General features: G+C 55.4%; 1 protein-coding gene across 6 annotated transcripts; it reads left to right on the top strand.

Annotated features, from left to right (window-relative positions):
• Positions 1 to 369: 369 nt before the first annotated feature.
• On the top strand, positions 370 to 19,914 carry ACVRL1 (activin A receptor like type 1). Of its 6 annotated transcripts, none has more exons than XM_070494130.1 (10): positions 370 to 609; positions 5,003 to 5,070; positions 5,644 to 5,895; positions 6,078 to 6,286; positions 6,532 to 6,631; positions 6,985 to 7,131; positions 7,413 to 7,688; positions 8,514 to 8,711; positions 11,306 to 11,436; positions 16,932 to 19,348. In XM_070494130.1, the coding sequence occupies exons 2-10, from the start codon at positions 5,007 to 5,009 to the stop codon at positions 17,064 to 17,066; spliced, it is 1,512 nt and encodes a 503-aa protein (XP_070350231.1). In that variant the 5' UTR covers positions 370 to 609; positions 5,003 to 5,006; the 3' UTR covers positions 17,067 to 19,348. The 6 variants fall into 6 exon arrangements, with proteins under 6 accessions (XP_070350231.1, XP_070350233.1, XP_070350234.1 ...); XM_070494132.1 differs by having other exon boundaries at positions 410 to 609; positions 16,785 to 19,337; XM_044756064.2 differs by lacking the exon at positions 370 to 609 and having other exon boundaries at positions 4,833 to 5,070; positions 16,932 to 19,914.
• The last annotated feature ends 269 nt before the right edge of the window (positions 19,915 to 20,183 follow it).

Raw genomic sequence — 20,183 nt, forward strand, 5'->3', positions numbered from 1 at the left:
CCCCCCTCCCATCCCAGGGTTCCAGGTCGCCCCCTCAGCAGCTCTGAACGGGAGGGACGCCCCCAACCCTACCCCAGCCGTCAGATGGTGCCTCCTGTCCCTGCTCTGGTCCCCATGGCTCCGGCCCAGACCCCACAGGACCCCCCGCGGCCCGAGTCCAAGGCCCGCCCCCTCGGGGAGGCGGATGTGGGAGGCTCGGGCGGGGGCGGCGATCCCAGCGCTGGGAGGTGGGGGACGGCCGCCCCCAGGGTCTGGGAGCCTCGCGGGGGAGGGTCCAGCCTCGCAGCCCCAGCGAGGGGCGAGCGGGCGGCCGTCGGCGAACTGGGCAATAGGAAACGGTTTATTAGGAGGGAGTGGTGGAGTCGGGCCAGGCAGGAAGACGCTGGAATAAGAAACATTTTTGCTCCGGCCCCTTTCCCAGTCCCGGGAGGCCGCCGCGCCAGCCGCGCCGAGCGAGCCCCTCCCCGGCTCGGCTCCAGCCCCGCGCGGGCCGCGTCCGGACCCCGGCCCGCAGGCCAGCGCTCGTCGTGCCACCGCGGCCGCCGCCGGCACGGGAGGCGCCCCGCCCGCTGCACGCCCGCGCCCCAGCGCCCGAGCGCAGGCCCGGAGGTGAGTCGGGGTCCTCGGGCGCGGCGGGGGAGGGGGGCCGCCCGACCCTCGCCCCGAATGGGCCCTTCCTTCGGGCGGATCCCAGAGACCCCCTCAGAGTGGTCGCCGCAGCCTCTGCCCCAGCTCATCCCGAGAGCAAGCTGCCCTCGCCCTCCGTGCACATCTGCCTTTTATCCCACCCAGACTGGGAGGGGGCTGGGCTGACCCGGCTAAAGGATCAGAAAACGGTGCTCCTGGGGCCAGTCACTTAACTTCTCCGTTCTCCCGCCCTCATCCATAAAATGGGCTCATGGCCCTCCAGGCGGCTGGCCGTGACCTGGGAGGGAGGGTCCGCTTCCAGCGCTGTCGAGCTTCCCCTTGACGCCCACCTTTCCCAGACCAGCCCCTGCAGCTCAGGCTTCAGGAATCTGACCCTGAAACTCTATCCCGCAAACCTCACCTGGAACCCTGCGTGGTCAGATGATCCCCTGCCTGGCCTTCCTTCAGGATCCAGGCCAGAGGGCATCCCCGTCTCCCTCTAGGCTGGGACCCCAGGTTTTCAGTCTGCCAGGAGGCCGGTGGTGTTGAGCCCATCTCTGGGCTGGCCGCAGCCACTCTCTATTCTTCTCCAGGGATGTGCATAGTGGACAATAGCTCCCACTCTCTATGGGCTGGGTCAGAGTCTGTCCCCTCTGATCCCGCACTGCCCCATTTGTCCTAGTATCTGTGCTCCCATCTCATGGGGTGGTTAAAAATAGCTACCATTTATTGACTACTATGTAGACACTTAGATTTATTTTTCTCATGTAATCCTGGCGACAACCTAGCAGAAGAGGTGTTATTATGCCCATCCTACAGAAGAGGAAACAGATTCAGACGTGAATCACTTGTCCAGAGCTCCATGGATGGTGTAAATGGCGGGTTGCCCTTTTGGTCACATTTGTTAAGTGCTTACTGTGTACCACTTAGTACCCTGCTAAATGATTTTACTACATTATGCCTGTGAAATGAGTGGTATTATTATTGCCATTTTTTCACAGGAGAAGCCTAAGCCTCAAAATGATTAACTAACTTGCCCCAAATCTCACCACTCTACGTGCAGAGGCAGGATTTGAACCCAGGTCTACACAGTCCAGAGCCCACGTCCCAACTTTTGTGCTAACCTGTGCTGCCTCTGCAGTCTGTCTGAGACCGTGAAATCCAGGCTTGATGCTACATCACTCTGCTGTGACAGGCTAAGGCAGTGATGCAGATGAAAGGGCTTGGTGTATGATAAGGGGCAACCCAGATCGAGAGGCTCAGTCTGGTCCTCTCTGTTTGGGTGAGAGCTGCTGACGGGCAGAGCGGGCACCTCCAGCCCCTTCATAATCACCCCTGTGCGGAGCCACTGCTGCTGATGGGAGCAGGTTTTCTCAATCCCTCAAGTGGGCTGGGAAGAAAAAGATTGACAACCACCTTCCAAACACAGCCCCACCTAAGACTAAGCCTTCGGCAAACAGATAACTTCTGTCTTCACATCTAAACAAACCCGCATCAGGCACCTGCTGATGACGACAGCAGCAGGCACTCTGTTAATGCCTGAGAGACCTATTCTTTCTTTCTGCTCCGAGAGACTCACCTAACACCAAACGTCCGTAGGAATAAAATGAGCAAACGAAGATTTCTTGCCAGCAATTTAAGTTGATCAAGACACATGGAGTGATTATGGGCAAGAAACTTAACATCCCCGAGCCTCAGTTTCCCCATTGGGTGGTTGTGAGGATGAAATGAGATCCGTTAAAGCTCAGCAGTTAGCACATAAGTAGTGCTCAGAGGAAGTTCTCTTCTTATTGAGGGTTTCACAGTGGTAGGTTAATGTTTAAAATTAGTCTAGCATTTGTGATTTCTGGCCAACAACAGTGATGCTTCTGTCAGCAGGAGATCTTTCACGAAGTTTTGCTTAGAAGTGAAAGGATGCCGCCAGTCCCCAGGAGTCCATCTGTGCTCGAGTCAGATCTCAGAGCGAATCTTGCAGGGTCAGCTCTGAGTTTGGACTAGACAGGACTCAGCACCCTCCTGTACTTAGCCCTACACTGGGCCCAGGTAAAAACTGGACAGTCACGATCTACTCCACTAGATCCCCAGGATTAGACCAGAAGTGAGTTCTGCAAATGCTGCCTGGCCCTCCCTGCCCTGCACTCCCAGGCTTGAGATGTCGAGAAGAAGCCCTCACCCTCGCCCCGCCCACCCTCTGCAGTCCTCCAGTACAGGGGGAGGCCCCCGGGGGGAGGAGTGAGAGCACCCCACATCCACTCATCCAGGAGGCCTTGCACAGTGAAATGAAAGCAAGGGGACCCGTCTTAGCATGGTGACATTTCTCAAAGTGGGATACCCACACAAACTGATCAGAATTACCTGGGGAACTTTTACAAAACGCATGTTTCTTGCTGGGCCCAGATAGACTGCATCCGAATCTGGAGTGGGAGAGAGACCAAAGAATGTGCATTGCTAACGAAGCACTTCAGGTGATTGATGCACGAGAAATTGGTGAGAGGGTGGCCTGGGGCCTGGCCAGAGAAGAGGAAGCATGGGTGGAGGATCCTAGAAGGAAGCCGGATTTCATCCTTATTGTTACCCACTTTTTCCTTCCTGCCATGTACCCTCTCCTGAGCTGCTTTCTGAGCAAGCAAAGGCTGCCAAGGATGGCTTCCCGCCTGTACCCTAGTGGACAAATTCGGCTTGTCTGGGGCTCACTCCCCCTCCAGCCTCCAGTTCTCCTGCGAGTCCTCACTGTCTGCCAGGAGGGGCAAGAGACAGGAGGTCAGGCAGAGGCTGGGGACACAGCTGCAGCAGCCCAGGGCTCCGTTTCCTCCCCCAGCCCTGGGCCTCTGGGGCAGAGGAAGCCCGGGCAGGAAGGCCAGAGCTGCCACCAGCCAGAGAGGCCCATGAAGCTCCCCCAACAGCCGTCCTGCCCTCAGAGCCTCAGCATCATGCATCTTCATTTGGCACCTTCTTAGACTATGGGCCTTCTGCAGCTTATGTGGCCATATGTCCAGCCCTACCAGCCTCACCATGTGATGTCAGAAGACACTCTCCCTCGTGTTAGCTGCCCCTGCCTGGGGATTTGGTCCCCAGGCACATAGTTGGACACTCTCCACCATTTAGAAAGTCCTTCTTGCTGTCAGACCTCAGTCCTTCTTGCTGCAGCCTCAGCTCTTATCTTCTTGTTCTAAACCTTTGAGAAATGAAGAAGGGGGTGGCTTCTGAAGCACTAGTTCTGGATTGGGGACTACCATAGATCAGAATTACTTCCCTTAACTAACTCTTCACCAAACTTCTGGAACAGTTCAACCTCAGCCAGCCATGGAAGGTCAAACATTTAGTATCTAAGTGTGTTTCGCTTCCTCTCCCACATCAGTGGCCCTCCCCCCATGCTTTCTCATGACAGCAAGGAGAGAGAAGGGGGCCAGGGAATGGCTCAGAGGGCATCTTGTACTCTAGTGAGGTGGCAGAGAGATTCCTGCACAGCTGGCATGACCCAGCACTGTCAAAGCTTTGTATGGCTGTTATAATCCTGAGGGCTCAGACCTGGCTGCCCCCCTGGATTGGGAGACAGAGTAGAAGGAGCACTGGACCGGGAGTCTGGACACCGGGGTTGTACTCCTCGTACTGCCACTGAATCCTGTCTGACCTTGGACAAGTCTCCTCCTCTGTCTGAGCCTTCAGCCCATCTGCTCTAAAATGAGGAGCTGGGCTTGTGACCCACAAGGTGTCCCCCAAGAATTCGGTCATGAGGGTGTTCCAGCCCCACGTGGCTCCTGCAGACCCTGTGGCTGCTCCAGCCTGCCCTGAGAATGTGCCCTGAAGTCCCCGCCGTGCGTGACTCCGGTCTGTTCTATCCAGACCTCAATCTAAACAATCTTGATTCCTGTTCCCAGCTTGGCGGGACCCTGAATGGCAGGAAGTGAAGAGAGGAGCCTGTTTATGTTCGAGGCAGCCAGGGCTGGGGGGGCACTGGGGAAAGGGTGGGCAGGGGTGGAGGCTGGGAGGGGGTGGGCAAGAGGATAGAAGGGTGGAGGGCTGCTCAAGAGATGCCCCTGCCACCCTAGCCCCGTGCCCTCTGCGCCCTCCGGTCTGAGCTCAGCAGCAGAGGGGCACGGCTGGGAGTCCCCCAAGCTCTCAGTCACTTAAACGTGGCTCCCCACCCCTCACCCCTAACAGGATGGTTTCCATGGGGAAGTGAACCAGGACTTCCCCTGCAGGCCACGCCCCAAGGCCAGACGCAGGGAGTAGGGAGGAGGCCTCCCTGCCCCCCCCCAAAAAACTCCCAGTGATTTCCTCTGAGTGGGAGGGACCTGTGGTCAGTGGCTGAGAACACGGAGGGGATCACATTTCACAGATCTTAGTGCATCCTCTCTCCTGCTCCTCTCTTCAGGATCATGACCTTGGACCCCCCCAGGAGAGGCCTTCTGATGCTACTAATGGCCTTGGGCCTGACCCAGAGTGAGTACTGGGGGAGCAGGTAGGGAACAGGGGCCTGGATGGAGAAAGGGCTATCTGGGCTCAGCTCAGCTCTTGCTGGGGCTGAGTTTGAGGAGCTGGGGAGAAGGGATTTAGGAGCTTGGCTGGAGCGTGGGAGACAAGCTCAGTTAGGCTAAGCTCCCAGCTGCCCCAGCCCTCCTTTGCTGTCCTCTTGATTCAAACCTGCAGTCTGGTGCTCTGTCGGTCTCCAGGGTGGAACTACTCTCTGGAGGTGCAGAGAGTGGGGACGTTGGCAGGGAGGGCCTGAGAGGGCCCTCAGAGTTGAGGCTGGGGGCCAGGGCTGGGCCTGGAACTGGGAGGGGAGGTCCTAGGATCAGGGAGGCAACAGAGGCCTGGTTCTCATAGTCTCAGCTGCCCCTAGTTGGGGGTAAGGCTGGGGAGGGAAGGAGAGTCTGAGGATGGAACTAAGGGACCAAGGCCTCAAGGGGTTTGTTTGAGAGGTCAGAAGGGAGAGGGCTGTGGGACAGACATGGGTAATGGTTTCAGCCTGGGGAGTTGGGCCCAGAGTGGCTGAGCTTCTGGTGTGTCTCCCAGGCGACCCCGTGAAGCCCTCTCGGGGCCCACTGCTGACCTGCACATGTGACAGCCCACACTGCAGCAGGCCTACCTGCCAGGGGGCCTGGTGCACAGTAGTGCTGGTGCGGGAGGAGGGCAGCCACCCCCAGGAACATCGGGGCTGCGGGAACCTGCACCAGGAGCTTTGCAGGGGGCGCCCCACCGAGTTCGTCAACCACTACTGCTGCTACAGCCCCCTCTGCAACCAGAACGTGTCCCTGGTGCTGGAGGGTATGTCCAGCTGCCCTCCAACCCCTCCCCATCTCCTCAGACCTTGCCCTCCCTGTCTTGCTCTCCTCTCATGCTCTGGCCAGGAGGGTGGGGGTGGCAGGACCCTGGAACTGATGGCAGAGTGGCAAGGTAGGGGGATCTGGCCTGGTGGAAGCTGGGCCTCAGTTTCCCCCCTCTGGCAGCCACCCCAACTCCGGAGCAGCCGCAAGTAGATGGCCAGCTGCCTCTGATCCTGGGCCCTGTGCTGGCCTTCCTGGCCCTGGTGGCCCTGGGTACCCTGGGCCTGTGGCATGTCCGGCGGAGGCAGGAGAAACAGCGGGGCCTGCACAGCGAGCTGGGCGAGTCCAGCCTCATCCTGAAGGCATCCGAGCAGGGGGACAGCATGTTGGGGGTATGGGCATGGGGGAACCTGGGACACAGGGTGGTGGGAGGTAGACAGGAGCCACAGAATCAGAGGGGATGCAGAGTGACAGGCAGCTGAGAAAGGCACAATCACAGACACTCAGAGATTCGAGTGGGCGGGGAGCTGGGCGAGGAAGGAGCATCAGAGACACAGTAGGAGGACCTAGGTTGAGGATGGAGAAAGGGGCTAGGGTGGGTGGGGGTGGCCTCTCAGCGGCCTCTCGGTACTCCTAGGACCTCTTGGACAGTGACTGTACCACGGGCAGTGGCTCGGGGCTCCCCTTCCTGGTGCAGAGGACAGTGGCACGGCAGGTTGCCCTGGTGGAGTGTGTGGGTGAGCAGTGGGTGAGCCGAGGGGATGGGGACTAAGGGCTCCCATGAGCTTGGAGGGCTGAGGGAGCTCTTGGCTTCTGGAGTGATAGGCAGGGCCAGGCCTGAGTCAGAATGGGCATTCTGCTGAGCCAGGAGTGGCTGGAGATGGGCACGGCTAGATCCTTCTGTAGGAGCCGGGGTGGAACAAGAGGCAGATGGGGATGGCCTGCCAGCTGGGTTTGGGTCTGGATTAAGTTAAACATAAGTGTCAGAGGTTCTGCAGATGGGTTCAGTGCAGCATCAACATGGAGCACTCTTCTGGGGATTACTGTGCCCAGGGCCTTGGTGTGACCCTCTCCCTCCCCTCTGGCCCAGGAAAGGGCCGCTATGGTGAGGTATGGCGGGGCCTGTGGCATGGCGAGAGTGTGGCCGTCAAGATCTTCTCCTCGAGGGATGAACAGTCCTGGTTCCGGGAGACGGAGATCTACAACACAGTGTTGCTCAGACATGACAACATCCTAGGCAAGCAGGGGGTTGCTATGCCAAGCCTGGGGCTCTCATCCCTCTGCACTCAGGGCTGGAGTTGCCAGGCCTCTGGACATTGACCTAACCCTGACCCTAATCTCTGTCTCCAGCTTCCTCTTTGACCTAAGCCAGACCAGCCTCAGCTGGTCTCAGCCCTAGCCCCAGCTTTGCCCTGACCCAGTTCTTCCCCTGACCCTAGCCCCAGCCGGGATCCTGACCAGTCCAGCTTCCCTCATCCCTAGGCCCCTCGGCTGAGGCATCTGACCCTCTGCCCACAGGCTTTATTGCCTCAGACATGACTTCCCGCAACTCGAGCACACAGCTGTGGCTCATCACACACTACCACGAGCATGGCTCGCTCTACGACTTTCTGCAGAGGCAGACGCTGGAGCCCCAGCTGGCTCTGAGGCTAGCTGTGTCCGCGGCCTGCGGCCTGGCGCACCTGCACGTAGAGATCTTCGGCACGCAGGGCAAACCGGCCATCGCCCACCGCGACCTCAAGAGCCGCAACGTGCTGGTCAAGAGCAACCTGCAGTGCTGCATCGCCGACCTGGGTGAGCGGGGCGGGGCAGGGGTGGGGCAGGGGCGGGCCTTCCGCAGGGGGCGGGGCAGGGGCGGGGCCTCCGCAGGTGGGTGGTGGGGCGGGCCTTCCCCACGGGGACTGGGCGGGGAACGGGCGGGTCCTTCGCAGGTGGGGGTGGTGGGGCGGGCCCTCCGCAGCGGAGCGGGCGGGGGCAAGGGCGGGCCCTCCGCAGCGGGGCGGGCGGGGACATGGGCGGGCCCGTCGAATGGGACGGGGCAGGGGCGGGCCCTTCGCAGGTGGGTGGTGGGACGTGCCCTCCGCAGGGGGCGGGGCGAGGCGTCCGCAGGAGGCGGGGTCGCGCACTCTTCCTCTCCGCTTGGTTCCATCCCTGCTGGTTTGGGTGCGTGGCGACGACGACGATCCTGATTGGCTCTTTAAAACTTAGAGATGTTTGCTGTCTCATTTCACCTCCGCAAGAGCCCCACTAGTTGCCTAAACGCTCTTTTCAAGCCCAGCCTCTTTCCATCACACCACCCTGGCTCCAGGAGTTGGGTTGAAGGGGCGGGAAGCCAGGAACCTGGGGTCTTAGTCTGGCTCAACTGTCTACATTGCGCCCGCCTCACTAGGCCTTGGGGCTCTGCTCTGCGAAATGGGCATAACATGCCTGCCTTAGACAGCGGCAGTTGTTCCTGTGGCTGCTGTCTCCCAGGCCACCTCAGGGCAGTCTCCATTTGCCTGTTCCTCTGTGTCCCACCGCCTTGCTCCACCCCCACCTTGCCCCCTGGAACCCTGCCTCCCGGAGCTGCCCTGTCTGGGCTCGAGTGAGCAGCAGGAGTGACAGACCCGGTACCCACAGGCCTGGCTGTGATGCACTCCCAGGGTAGCGATTACCTGGACATCGGCAACAACCCGCGAGTGGGCACCAAGCGGTACATGGCCCCTGAGGTGCTGGATGAGCAGATCCGCACCGACTGCTTTGAGTCCTACAAGTGGACAGACATCTGGGCCTTTGGCCTGGTGCTGTGGGAGATAACCCGACGGACCACTGTCAATGGTGAGGACCCACCTTGCGCAGGATGGGCAAAGGGGAGTGGGGCAGGTGCATAGAGAGGCAGACAGGCAGGAGATGGGGGCCTCCTGCCATGGTTAGTGCCTGTGGCCTGAGGGGTTTGTGACCAGACCTCCTGGATTCCCTCCATTGTCACTCACGAGCCGGTTCAGCTGAGTGACCTATCAAGGTTCATCTGAGTCTGCCAGTCTGCGATTCTGACCGTAAAATCTTGGGTAAGTGATAATAATAGAAATGTTAATAGCAGCTAACATTTATTGAGTTTAAATGTGTGCCAGATGCCGTGCTGCATATATGTATCATCTTATTTAATCATCCTGTGCTGGCAGGGAGGTGGTATCGCTCAGTGGTTAAGAGCATAGGCTGGGAATCTGATGGCCTAGGTTCAGTTCCTGATTTCACCACTGACCATGGGCAGGTTACTTAACCTCGTTGTGCCTCAGTTTCCACATTTGTAAAATGAGAATGAAAATAGTTTCTAGTTGTTGAGATAATTCAAATAAAGTTTTCAGGACACTATCTGGAGCTGTTTTGGAGCTCAGGAAATGTTAGTGGCAATTCCTGTTGTAATAATGAGTGCCTGACACAGTATCATGCCCATTTTACATCTGAGGGGACTGAGGCACAGAATTACAGCCAGCTAGAGGCAGCACTGTCGTCTGAACCCAGGCAATCTGACTCTGGGGCCGGTGTTCTTTATCACTGTGCTCACTTAAACCTCTCTGGTCCTTGGTTTCCTTGTCCACGAAAATGCCTGCACTGTCTGCTTATTGCTACCTCATTATTCCTGAGGGTGCTACAGGAGACTCAGCTTAGGAGGGGCTGGGAGCAGGCAGAGGGACTTCATTCCCGCTGGCCCCGTAGAGGGGGCAGCCCTATGGCTGGTGCCCTCCCAGCCCTGGGGTAGATGGATGACGGTTGGTGGTCTGGACTGGGTGGAGAGGCTTGTCGGTCTTTGTGGAAACTGTCCGTGGGGAGGGGCTGCCTGGGGTCCTGACAGGTTGGGGACAACCCTCAGGATATGACTGGAGCTCTGCTCCTTGGGGACAGGGCCACTCTCATTTCCTGAGCATCTGCCAGGAGCCAACCCCATGCCAGGCTTCATTTGCCCTCAGTGGTCATCGACTGGTGGAGGCTGAGGGGTAACCAGTCCCTCTGAGAGACTCTCGAGGGGCTCAGATTCCTGCCCCTTCGGGCGTGGACTCCCAGAGTGGGCTCTAGAAGCTGGGGTCAGGGAAAGGGGGTGCCTGGAGGGAGCCGAGCCCCCCAGGACCAGGCTGCAGGCAGGCAGGAGAGGAAGGCTGGCCTGCCCAGGGCCAAGGGAGGCTGACTGAAGCTCCTGAGGCCGAGGGAAGCTCCTCCAGCCCACACAGATTTGTGGCGCATTATAAACACTGTAATCTGGTGTCAGCCCCGGCGCTGATTAAAGGCCCATTAGACACGCTCAGGCCTCTGCGCAGCACTGATTAGGGCGCAAGTGACACTGGGCTGGCCTGGACGCTGGCCATGGGGAGAACAGCTGGAGCAGGCTCGACTTGGGTTGGGCTGTGCGGCCGGGCCCCCCACCTCAGGCTGGGAAGCAGGGTGGGGCCTGGGGCGCTTTCTCCGGGGCTGCCTCTTCTGCCCAAGCTGTTTGCAGCTCCACAGGCATCGTTTTCAGAAAGCTCCTGCTAAGGACTGTGCACCTGGGACAATGTTGCGGGGCGGAGCGCCCTGCTGGCTGAGAGGGTCATCAGAGGCCTGTGCTGTCCCTGAAGGTGGGTGGATGTTATCTGGACCAGGGTGAAAATCCCTTTCTCTTAGGAGAGCTGTTTTTTTCCCCTTCTCTTTGTTCCACATCCTCACCCGGCAATCAGCCAGCTACCCTCCCTTAAGGTAGCTTGGAGATCAAGGGCATGGGCTTTGGTTAGACTTTCTGGGCTTAAATCCTGGCTCTGTTCTTTACTCCCTGTGTGACCTTGGACAAGTTTCTTAACCTCTCTGGCCTTAATTTCCTTGCTTATCCAGTGGAGCTAACAGTATTACCTCATAGAGCCGCTGTGAGGATTTACGCAGTACACTTAGGACATACCTGCACAGAGTCAGTGCTCAGTACACTTGAGGTATCACTGGGTGTCTGTGATAGTTGGGACCTGGGAGCAGTACCCAGGCCCAGGGCGAGAGGCAGTGGGAAAGACTGGAACAAGATCTGGCCTAGGAATCCAATTAGATGAGTTTAAACCTTGACTCTGCCATTACTAGCTGTGTAACCCTGGGCTCAACTTCCCTGAGCATCAGTTTCTTCATCTGTCAAATGCAGGTAATAATAGTACCCACCTCACGGGGTTGTTGTGAAGACTAACAGGATAATGCATGTAAAGTGTTTATAGCACAATGTCTGGCGCATGGTAAGTGAAAAATAAATGGCAGTAATTATTATTATTATTTGTGAATGTATTTACTATATTATAGTATCCCTCTCAGGAGTAGTGTAGCCAGGCACTCTTTCCTGGCCCTGGACAGAGGGTGGGCAATGCTCTCCTCTAGGTGGTATTGGGCCTTCTTGTCCTGAGTGATTGTCCCACCCCCTCTCTCCCCAGGCATCGTGGAGGACTACAGGCCACCCTTCTATGATGTGGTGCCCAATGATCCCAGCTTTGAGGACATGAAGAAGGTGGTGTGTGTTGACCAGCAGACCCCCACCATCCCCAACCGGCTGGCTGCAGACCCGGTGAGAGCTCCACTGGGCTGGGATGGATGGTATGGTGGCTCACAGCTGGGACTTCTGGGCCCAGGAGCTTGTATCTGAGGCCTCTGCTTCACCTTGGATAGAGTCTGGGGGATGGATTGCAGGGACCCCCGAGATGCTCCCTCCCACGTCCCCGGCCTGTGCGCCCCCAGGGACCGTCTGGGTGTTCCGGGATTTTCAGGACCCTTCACCTGGCCTGAAAGCCAGAGGCACTCTGCTGCACTTCCTGCTGTGAAAGCTCTGCTGTTTGTTTTCTCTCAGAACACTCCACGTGCTCTGACAGGGCACATCCACACGTGGATATAAACACAGGCACGCAATGCTCCTACAAACACACACTCACAGGTGCACACACACACTCTGCACACGTGCACAGATACACACGTGTGCATATACATGATCACAGACACACATGTATGCATACACACAGATACACACATATACACACCCACAGATACACACGTGTGCATATACATGATCACAGACACACATGTATGCATACACACAGATACACACACTCTGCACAGATACACACGTGTGCATATACATGATCACAGACACACATGTATGCATACACACAGATACACACACTCTGCACAGATACACACGTGTGCGTATACATGATCACAGATACACATGTATGCATACACACACTCTGCACACGTGCACAGATACACACGTGTGCATATACATGATCACAGACACACATGTATGCATACACACAGATACACACACTGCACACGTGCACAGATACACACGTGTGCGTATACATGATCACAGACACACATGTATGCATACACACAGATACACTCTGCACAGATACACACGTGTGCATATACATGATCACAGACACACATGTATGCATACACACAGATACACACACTCTGCACAGATACACACGTGTGCATATACATGATCACAGACACACATGTATGCATACACACAGATACACACACTGCACACGTGCACAGATACACACGTGTGCATATACATGATCACAGATACACATGTATGCATACACACAGATACACACACTGCACACGTGCACAGATACACACGTGTGCATATACATGATCACAGACACACATGTATGCATACACACAGATACACACACTCTGCACAGATACACACGTGTGCGTATACATGATCACAGACACACATGTATGCATACACACAGATACACACACTCTGCACACGTGCACAGATACACACGTGTGCATATACATGATCACAGACACACATGTATGCATACACACAGATACACACACTCTGCACAGATACACACGTGTGCGTATACATGATCACAGACACACATGTATGCATACACACAGATACACTCTGCACACGTGCACAGATACACACGTGTGCATATACATGATCACAGATACACATGTATGCATACACACAGATACACACACTCTGCACAGATACACACGTGTGCGTATACATGATCACAGATACACATGTATGCATACACACAGATACACACACTCTGCACAGATACACACGTGTGCGTATACATGATCACAGACACACATGTATGCATACACACAGATACACACACTCTGCACAGATACACACGTGTGCATGTACATGATCACAGACACACATGTATGCATACACACAGATACACACACTGCACACGTGCACAGATACACACGTGTGCGTATACATGATCACAGACACACATGTATGCATACACACAGATACACTCTGCACACGTGCACAGATACACACGTGTGCGTATACATGATCACAGACACACATGTATGCATACACACAGATACACACACTGCACACGTGCACAGATACACACGTGTGCATATACATGATCACAGACACACATGTATGCATACACACAGATACACACACTCTGCACAGATACACACGTGTGCGTATACATGATCACAGACACACATGTATGCATACACACAGATACACACACTCTGCACACGTGCACAGATACACACGTGTGCATATACATGATCACAGATACACACAGATACACACACTCTGCACAGATACACACGTGTGCATATACATGATCACAGACACACATGTATGCATACACACAGATACACACACTCTGCACAGATACACACGTGTGCGTATACATGATCACAGACACACATGTATGCATACACACAGATACACACACTGCACACGTGCACAGATACACACGTGTGCGTATACATGATCACAGACACACATGTATGCATACACACAGATACACTCTGCACACGTGCACAGATACACACGTGTGCATATACATGATCACAGACACACATGTATGCATACACACAGATACACACACTGCACACGTGCACAGATACACACGTGTGCATATACATGATCACAGACACACATGTATGCATACACACAGATACACACACTGCACACGTGCACAGATACACACGTGTGCGTATACATGATCACAGACACACATGTATGCATACACACAGATACACTCTGCACACGTGCACAGATACACACGTGTGCGTATACATGATCACAGACACACATGTATGCATACACACAGATACACACACTGCACACGTGCACAGATACACACGTGTGCATATACATGATCACAGATACACATGTATGCATACACACAGATACACACACTGCACACGTGCACAGATACACACGTGTGCATATACATGATCACAGACACACATGTATGCATACACACAGATACACACACTCTGCACAGATACACACGTGTGCGTATACATGATCACAGACACACATGTATGCATACACACAGATACACACACTCTGCACAGATACACACGTGTGCATATACATGATCACAGACACACATGTATGCATACACACAGATACACACACTCTGCACAGATACACACGTGTGCATATACATGATCACAGACACACATGTATGCATACACACAGATACACACACTCTGCACAGATACACACGTGTGCGTATACATGATCACAGATACACATGTATGCATACACACAGATACACACACTCTGCACAGATACACACGTGTGCGTATACATGATCACAGACACACATGTATGCATACACACAGATACACACACTGCACACGTGCACAGATACACACGTGTGCGTATACATGATCACAGACACACATGTATGCATACACACAGATACACTCTGCACACGTGCACAGATACACACGTGTGCATATACATGATCACAGACACACATGTATGCATACACACAGATACACACACTCTGCACACGTGCACAGATACACACGTGTGCATATACATGATCACAGATACACATGTATGCATACACACAGATACACACACTCTGCACAGATACACACGTGTGCATATACATGATCACAGACACACATGTATGCATACACACAGATACACACACTCTGCACAGATACACACGTGTGCATGTACATGATCACAGACACACATGTATGCATACACACAGATACACACACTCTGCACAGATACACACGTGTGCATATACATGATCACAGACACACATGTATGCATACACACAGATACACACACTCTGCACAGATACACACGTGTGCATATACATGATCACAGACACACATGTATGCATACACACAGATACACACACTCTGCACACGTGCACAGATACACACGTGTGCATATACATGATCACAGACACACATGTATGCATACACACAGATACACACACTCTGCACAGATACACACGTGTGCATATACATGATCACAGACACACATGTATGCATACACACAGATACACACACTCTGCACAGATACACACGTGTGCGTATACATGATCACAGACACACATGTATGCATACACACAGATACACACACTCTGCACAGATACACACGTGTGCATATACATGATCACAGACACACATGTATGCATACACACAGATACACTCTGCACAGTGCACAGATACACACGCTCACATATACACACTCAAAGATACACACGTGTGCATATGCACACCCACAGATACACACATACGCATATACACACCCTCACAGGTACACACACGTGCACATATACACACCCTCACAGGTACACACACGTACACATATACACACACTCACAGATGCACACGTGCACATATACACACCCTCACAGGTACACACATGTACACATATACACACCCTCACAGGTGCACACATGTACACATATACACACCCTCACAGGTGCACACATGTACACATATACACACACTCATGGATGCACACGTGCACATATACACACCCTCACAGGTGCACACATGTACACATATACACACCCTCACAGGTACACATGTACACATATACACACCCTCATGGATGCACACGTGCACATATACACACCCTCACAGGTGCACACATGTACACATATACACACCCTCACAGGTACACATGTACACATATACACACCCTCATGGATGCACACGTGCACATATACACACCCTCACAGGTACACACATGTGCGCATATACACACCCTCATGGATGCACACGTGCACATATACACACCCTCACAGGTACACACATGTACACATATACACACACTCATGGATGCACACGTGCACATATACACACCCTCACAGGTACACACATGTACACATATACACACCCTCATGGATGCACACGTGCACATATACACACCCTCACAGGTACACATGTGCGCATATACACACAGTCGCAGACACACACCCATGCACATGTATACCAGAGTGTTGGCCCCTGAAGCCACGGAGCAGTCTCCTTTGCTGACCCTTATTTCCCTGTTACCTCTCACAGTGCATACATTAGGTGCTCAATGAATGTTTACTGAAAGAATGAATAAATGTACACATGTGTAACATATATGTGTACGTAGACACACATACAGTTCTATGCAACACACAATCCACAGAAAGCCACACATGCACTCCCTCTGAGGAACAAGCTTGAGTGCTGAGGCAGAGCTGGGCTGGCTCACCCTGGGACCACTGAGCTTCCAGGCTTTTTCAGGGCAGTGTCCACCACCCATTCTTCCACTGTCTCCTGGGCCCAGCCAGGGCTGGCGGAGGGCTGGGGAACCTGCCCTCTGCGCTGGGGTCTGGCTGCACATGGGGATGCGGGAGCCCCGTGGCTTGCACATCTCCCCTTTCTTGGATCTTGGTGGAGGTGGGGGTGGGGTGAGGTGTTCCCCAAGGGGGGACCTGAGTGCTCCTGAAGATCGGAGTTCTCTCTCTGCCCTGACTCTCTCCATCCTCCTTCTCACTCCACAATCTTCCTCTTCCGTTTTTTATCTTTCCCTTCTCATCCTTGCCTGGTCCTCCATTCTCCCTCTTACCGCTTCTGTCTTTGCTCTCCCCTTCCTTTCAGCACTCTCGTGTTCCTCTTCTTGTCCTTTCTGTCTTGCTTGTGTCTCCCTATTACTGGGACATCCTCCATCCTCCTGGGTCCTCCTTTCTGTCTCTGCTGACCCATGCCTCTGCTTCCTCTCCTCTGCCTCTCTCTCCTGTCTCCCAGGTCCTCTCAGGCCTGGCTCAGATGATGCGCGAGTGCTGGTACCCCAACCCCTCTGCCCGCCTCACCGCGCTTAGGATCAAGAAGACGCTACAGAAACTCAGCAACAGTCTGGAGAAAGCCAAAGTAATTCACTAGCCATGGGCACCTGACGTCTTCAGCGGGGCTGAAGGGGGGCAGTGGTGGTGGCCTGTCTGGGTAGAGGTAGTATGACTGTGTGTGCTAGGGAGGGGAGTGCCCCTCTGTGCCTGCCTGGCTCTGGCTCGCCCCCAGCCCATCCAGCCAAAAATACAGCTGGGCTGAAACACGATCCCCCCCTGTCTGGCCTGCTCAAAGCAGCAGGCTCCCTGACGCCTGGCTCCCTCCCCACCCCCACGCCCTGGCGCACCCCTACCGCCCCCAAGACAGGATGCAAAAGAGGCCCCAGAGCCAGGGTGGCCGAACCGGGGAAGCCCAGGCCTAGAGCCTGGTCCTGCCCTTACCCCCTGCCCTCCATCAACCCCACCGCCCCGCCAAAGCTACCAGGGTAGCACAGGGCCCTGTCCGCCCTTCAGTAGACACCCTGCCCTGCCAGGCCTCAGCCTCTGGCACAAGCCTCAGACACCCAGGGACCATCAGTTTATCTCCATGGGTTTGTGTCTCAGCTCCACGACGCCATGGGACTCTCTTTCCCTGATGAGACCCCAGCTTGTTGAATGCCAGCCTCCTGGGAGAGCTGGGGCCTGACCCTGGGCCCCTCCCTGCACCCCCATCCTAGCTGACTTATTAGGGCATTAAACCCAAAGAGTTCTGCTGAGGGTGTGGCAGGGTCATAGGCCAGTGGAGAGGTGGCAGGTCAGATGGGTGAGGCCCAGGACTTGCAGAATAACTGAGAGGACACAGGCCGAGCATGGCAGGGGAAAGCCTCAGCTGGTTGTCAGGACACCCGGGTGCTGGTCCTGGGTGCTTGCTCTATGTGACAAGAAGGAAGCCTTCACTGTCCCAGGACCTTTGTGTCTTCACCTACATGGTAAAGGATTTGATCCTGATGTCCTTTGAGGTCTTTTCAGCTCTAATTTTCTTTGAAATGTCAGCCTGTGTCAGAGCTCAGCTCATCAGTCCAACTCCTTAGGCCCCAGCCCCTGGCAATTTGCCTCAAGATGTTGGGGATTTGAAAATAACTTTGTCTGAGTCCAGGAGTGTCTGAAACGCCTCCTAGTCTAATTCTACAGGCTCCAGTTCTTGCCTTGACCCCTGCCAGTGACCATCCTTGGGCTCAGACAGCCCTGGGCCTTCTGGCCGGCAAGCCAGCTGCTCACCCCCTCTGTGGCTTAGCCTTCTCTGCCAGGGCTGAGAAGGGGGCTGAGGACCGGCTTCCTGCAGGGCCTCTGAGCTCCGAAAGAACTCTGGCTGCAACCGACAAGCCTCCAGCACCAGGTTCCTGCTCCCCCCGGCCCCCCCCGCGCCCCCCCCCCCCACTCCGCCCCAGGCTCACACTCTTGGCCAGGCCCCAGAGAATCTGTATCTAGGAAGAACCTCGTGGCTCTAGGGAAACACACAGAAAGTTCGGCACTTGCAAATGTCAAGGGCATAAGTCCATGCACGGAGGAGGTTATCCTGAAGACTGGTGCATGGATGGGCAGGAGATAGAGCTGAGGTGAGGGCTGGGCACGGGGGTGGGGGGGGGGACGGGGACACGACGAGGTGGAGGCACACTCTAGGGACAATGCCAGCCCCAAGCTTTGGAAGAACCTAGCCTCACAGCCCTCAGCCCCTGGAGCAGGATGGGGAGGGACCCTCCATTCTCCAGAGGAGGTGAAGCAAACAGCGTCCTCCCCTCCTGCTGTCAATGACCCAGCACAACCCCCCAGGCTGGCTCGTGGGTGTTTCTTCCACCATGGCGTGGCACTTTCCCAGGCCTGGCTCCCAGCATTGTGCAAGGCCCGGAGGAGAACCAGGAAGTGAAACTGGGTGAACACAGAAAGCTGGATGGACCTGCCGGGCTCCCAGATCATCCTGGGACAGCTTGTTTCCCAGCAGTTTCACATCTTCTGGTCACTGGAACCCACCCAGGCCAGGAATCAGTCTGCCCCCGAAGGATTTTATTTCTACAGGATTTGGGGGCAAAATGTCTCCTCTGAAGACTCTACAGCCAGAAACTGAAAGCAGCAGTTCCCCCAAGGCTGGAAAATCCCTAAGAGAAGGTCTAAGGCAGGAGGTGCAGTGCAAGGGGAGAGGGGAGCCAGCGTGGGTAGGACAGCCAGCGGCCAGGGAGGCACTGGTGAGAGCAGTCTGCATACTGCTCCTGTCCGACTGCAGGAAGGTGTCCAGGTTGGAAATCACACCTCTCCTACCTGGAGATACTGTTTGTGGGGGCAATTATCACGTGCATAGCACATAGTAGGTCCTCAATAAACTGGTTGAATCCTGAGCTCCTGCTGAATATTCCTAGGCCTGTGCCTCTGCGGTGGCCTGTGGCAGAAGGAACCTGTAGGGGACAGGGTATCACGGCCCGGCTCAGCCCTTAGACAAGTCAGGTTCGCGCAGCCCCTGCTTACGCCCGCGCAGTGGCCCATGTCTCAGTTCCGACCCTGGACTGGGAGCAGTCTGCTGGCGGCGCCGGCCACATCGCCCTCTGCTGGCTGAAGGGCTGCCCCGCGGTCGCCTCTGTCCTGCCCTGCGCGGGGACCCGCGGGCCTTGCTCGAGCAATCAGGTCACCCAGCCCCTGCGCGGACGCCCCCCAGTGCTCCTGTCTGCTGGGGCTGTCCCCCGAAAGCCGCACCTAGAAAGGAGCTTTCAGTGTCTTCGCTCAGAGGTGGCTTGGACCCTCCTGCCTCCATTCCCTGTTCTCAATTCCCTTCTCGACTGGGGTCCCCACCTGGCCTGGAGTCAGTCCTCATCCCCACTTTGGAGTCCTGGGCTCAGAAAATAGCCTCGCCAATCCCGCGGGAAATCGGAGGCGGGGACATGCCGTGGGCGAGGCAGGTATTAAAAGAAACAGAGAGGAGACTTGTCCGTCTGATGCCCAACCTAGAAAAATCTGTGCCTCGGTATCAGAGGCCCTCTTAGGGAGGCACGGAAAGGGTACTCGAATCCCTTTTACCACAGAGGACCTCTCCTACTCCCTCCAACCCCCGAGTCTGCCTCATGCCTGGAGCCTCCTGCAGTCAATGCCCTCCTTCCCAGGGGACCTTTCAGACCAGCTTTGGGGAAATAAGAGCGTCTGGGCATCCGACGAAAGCAGCCTGTCCCCTCCCTCTGTGCCTGCCAGACCC

Source organism: Equus asinus, chromosome 22 (genome assembly GCF_041296235.1).
Source record: "Equus asinus isolate D_3611 breed Donkey chromosome 22, EquAss-T2T_v2, whole genome shotgun sequence".
NCBI lineage: Eukaryota > Metazoa > Chordata > Mammalia > Perissodactyla > Equidae > Equus > Equus asinus.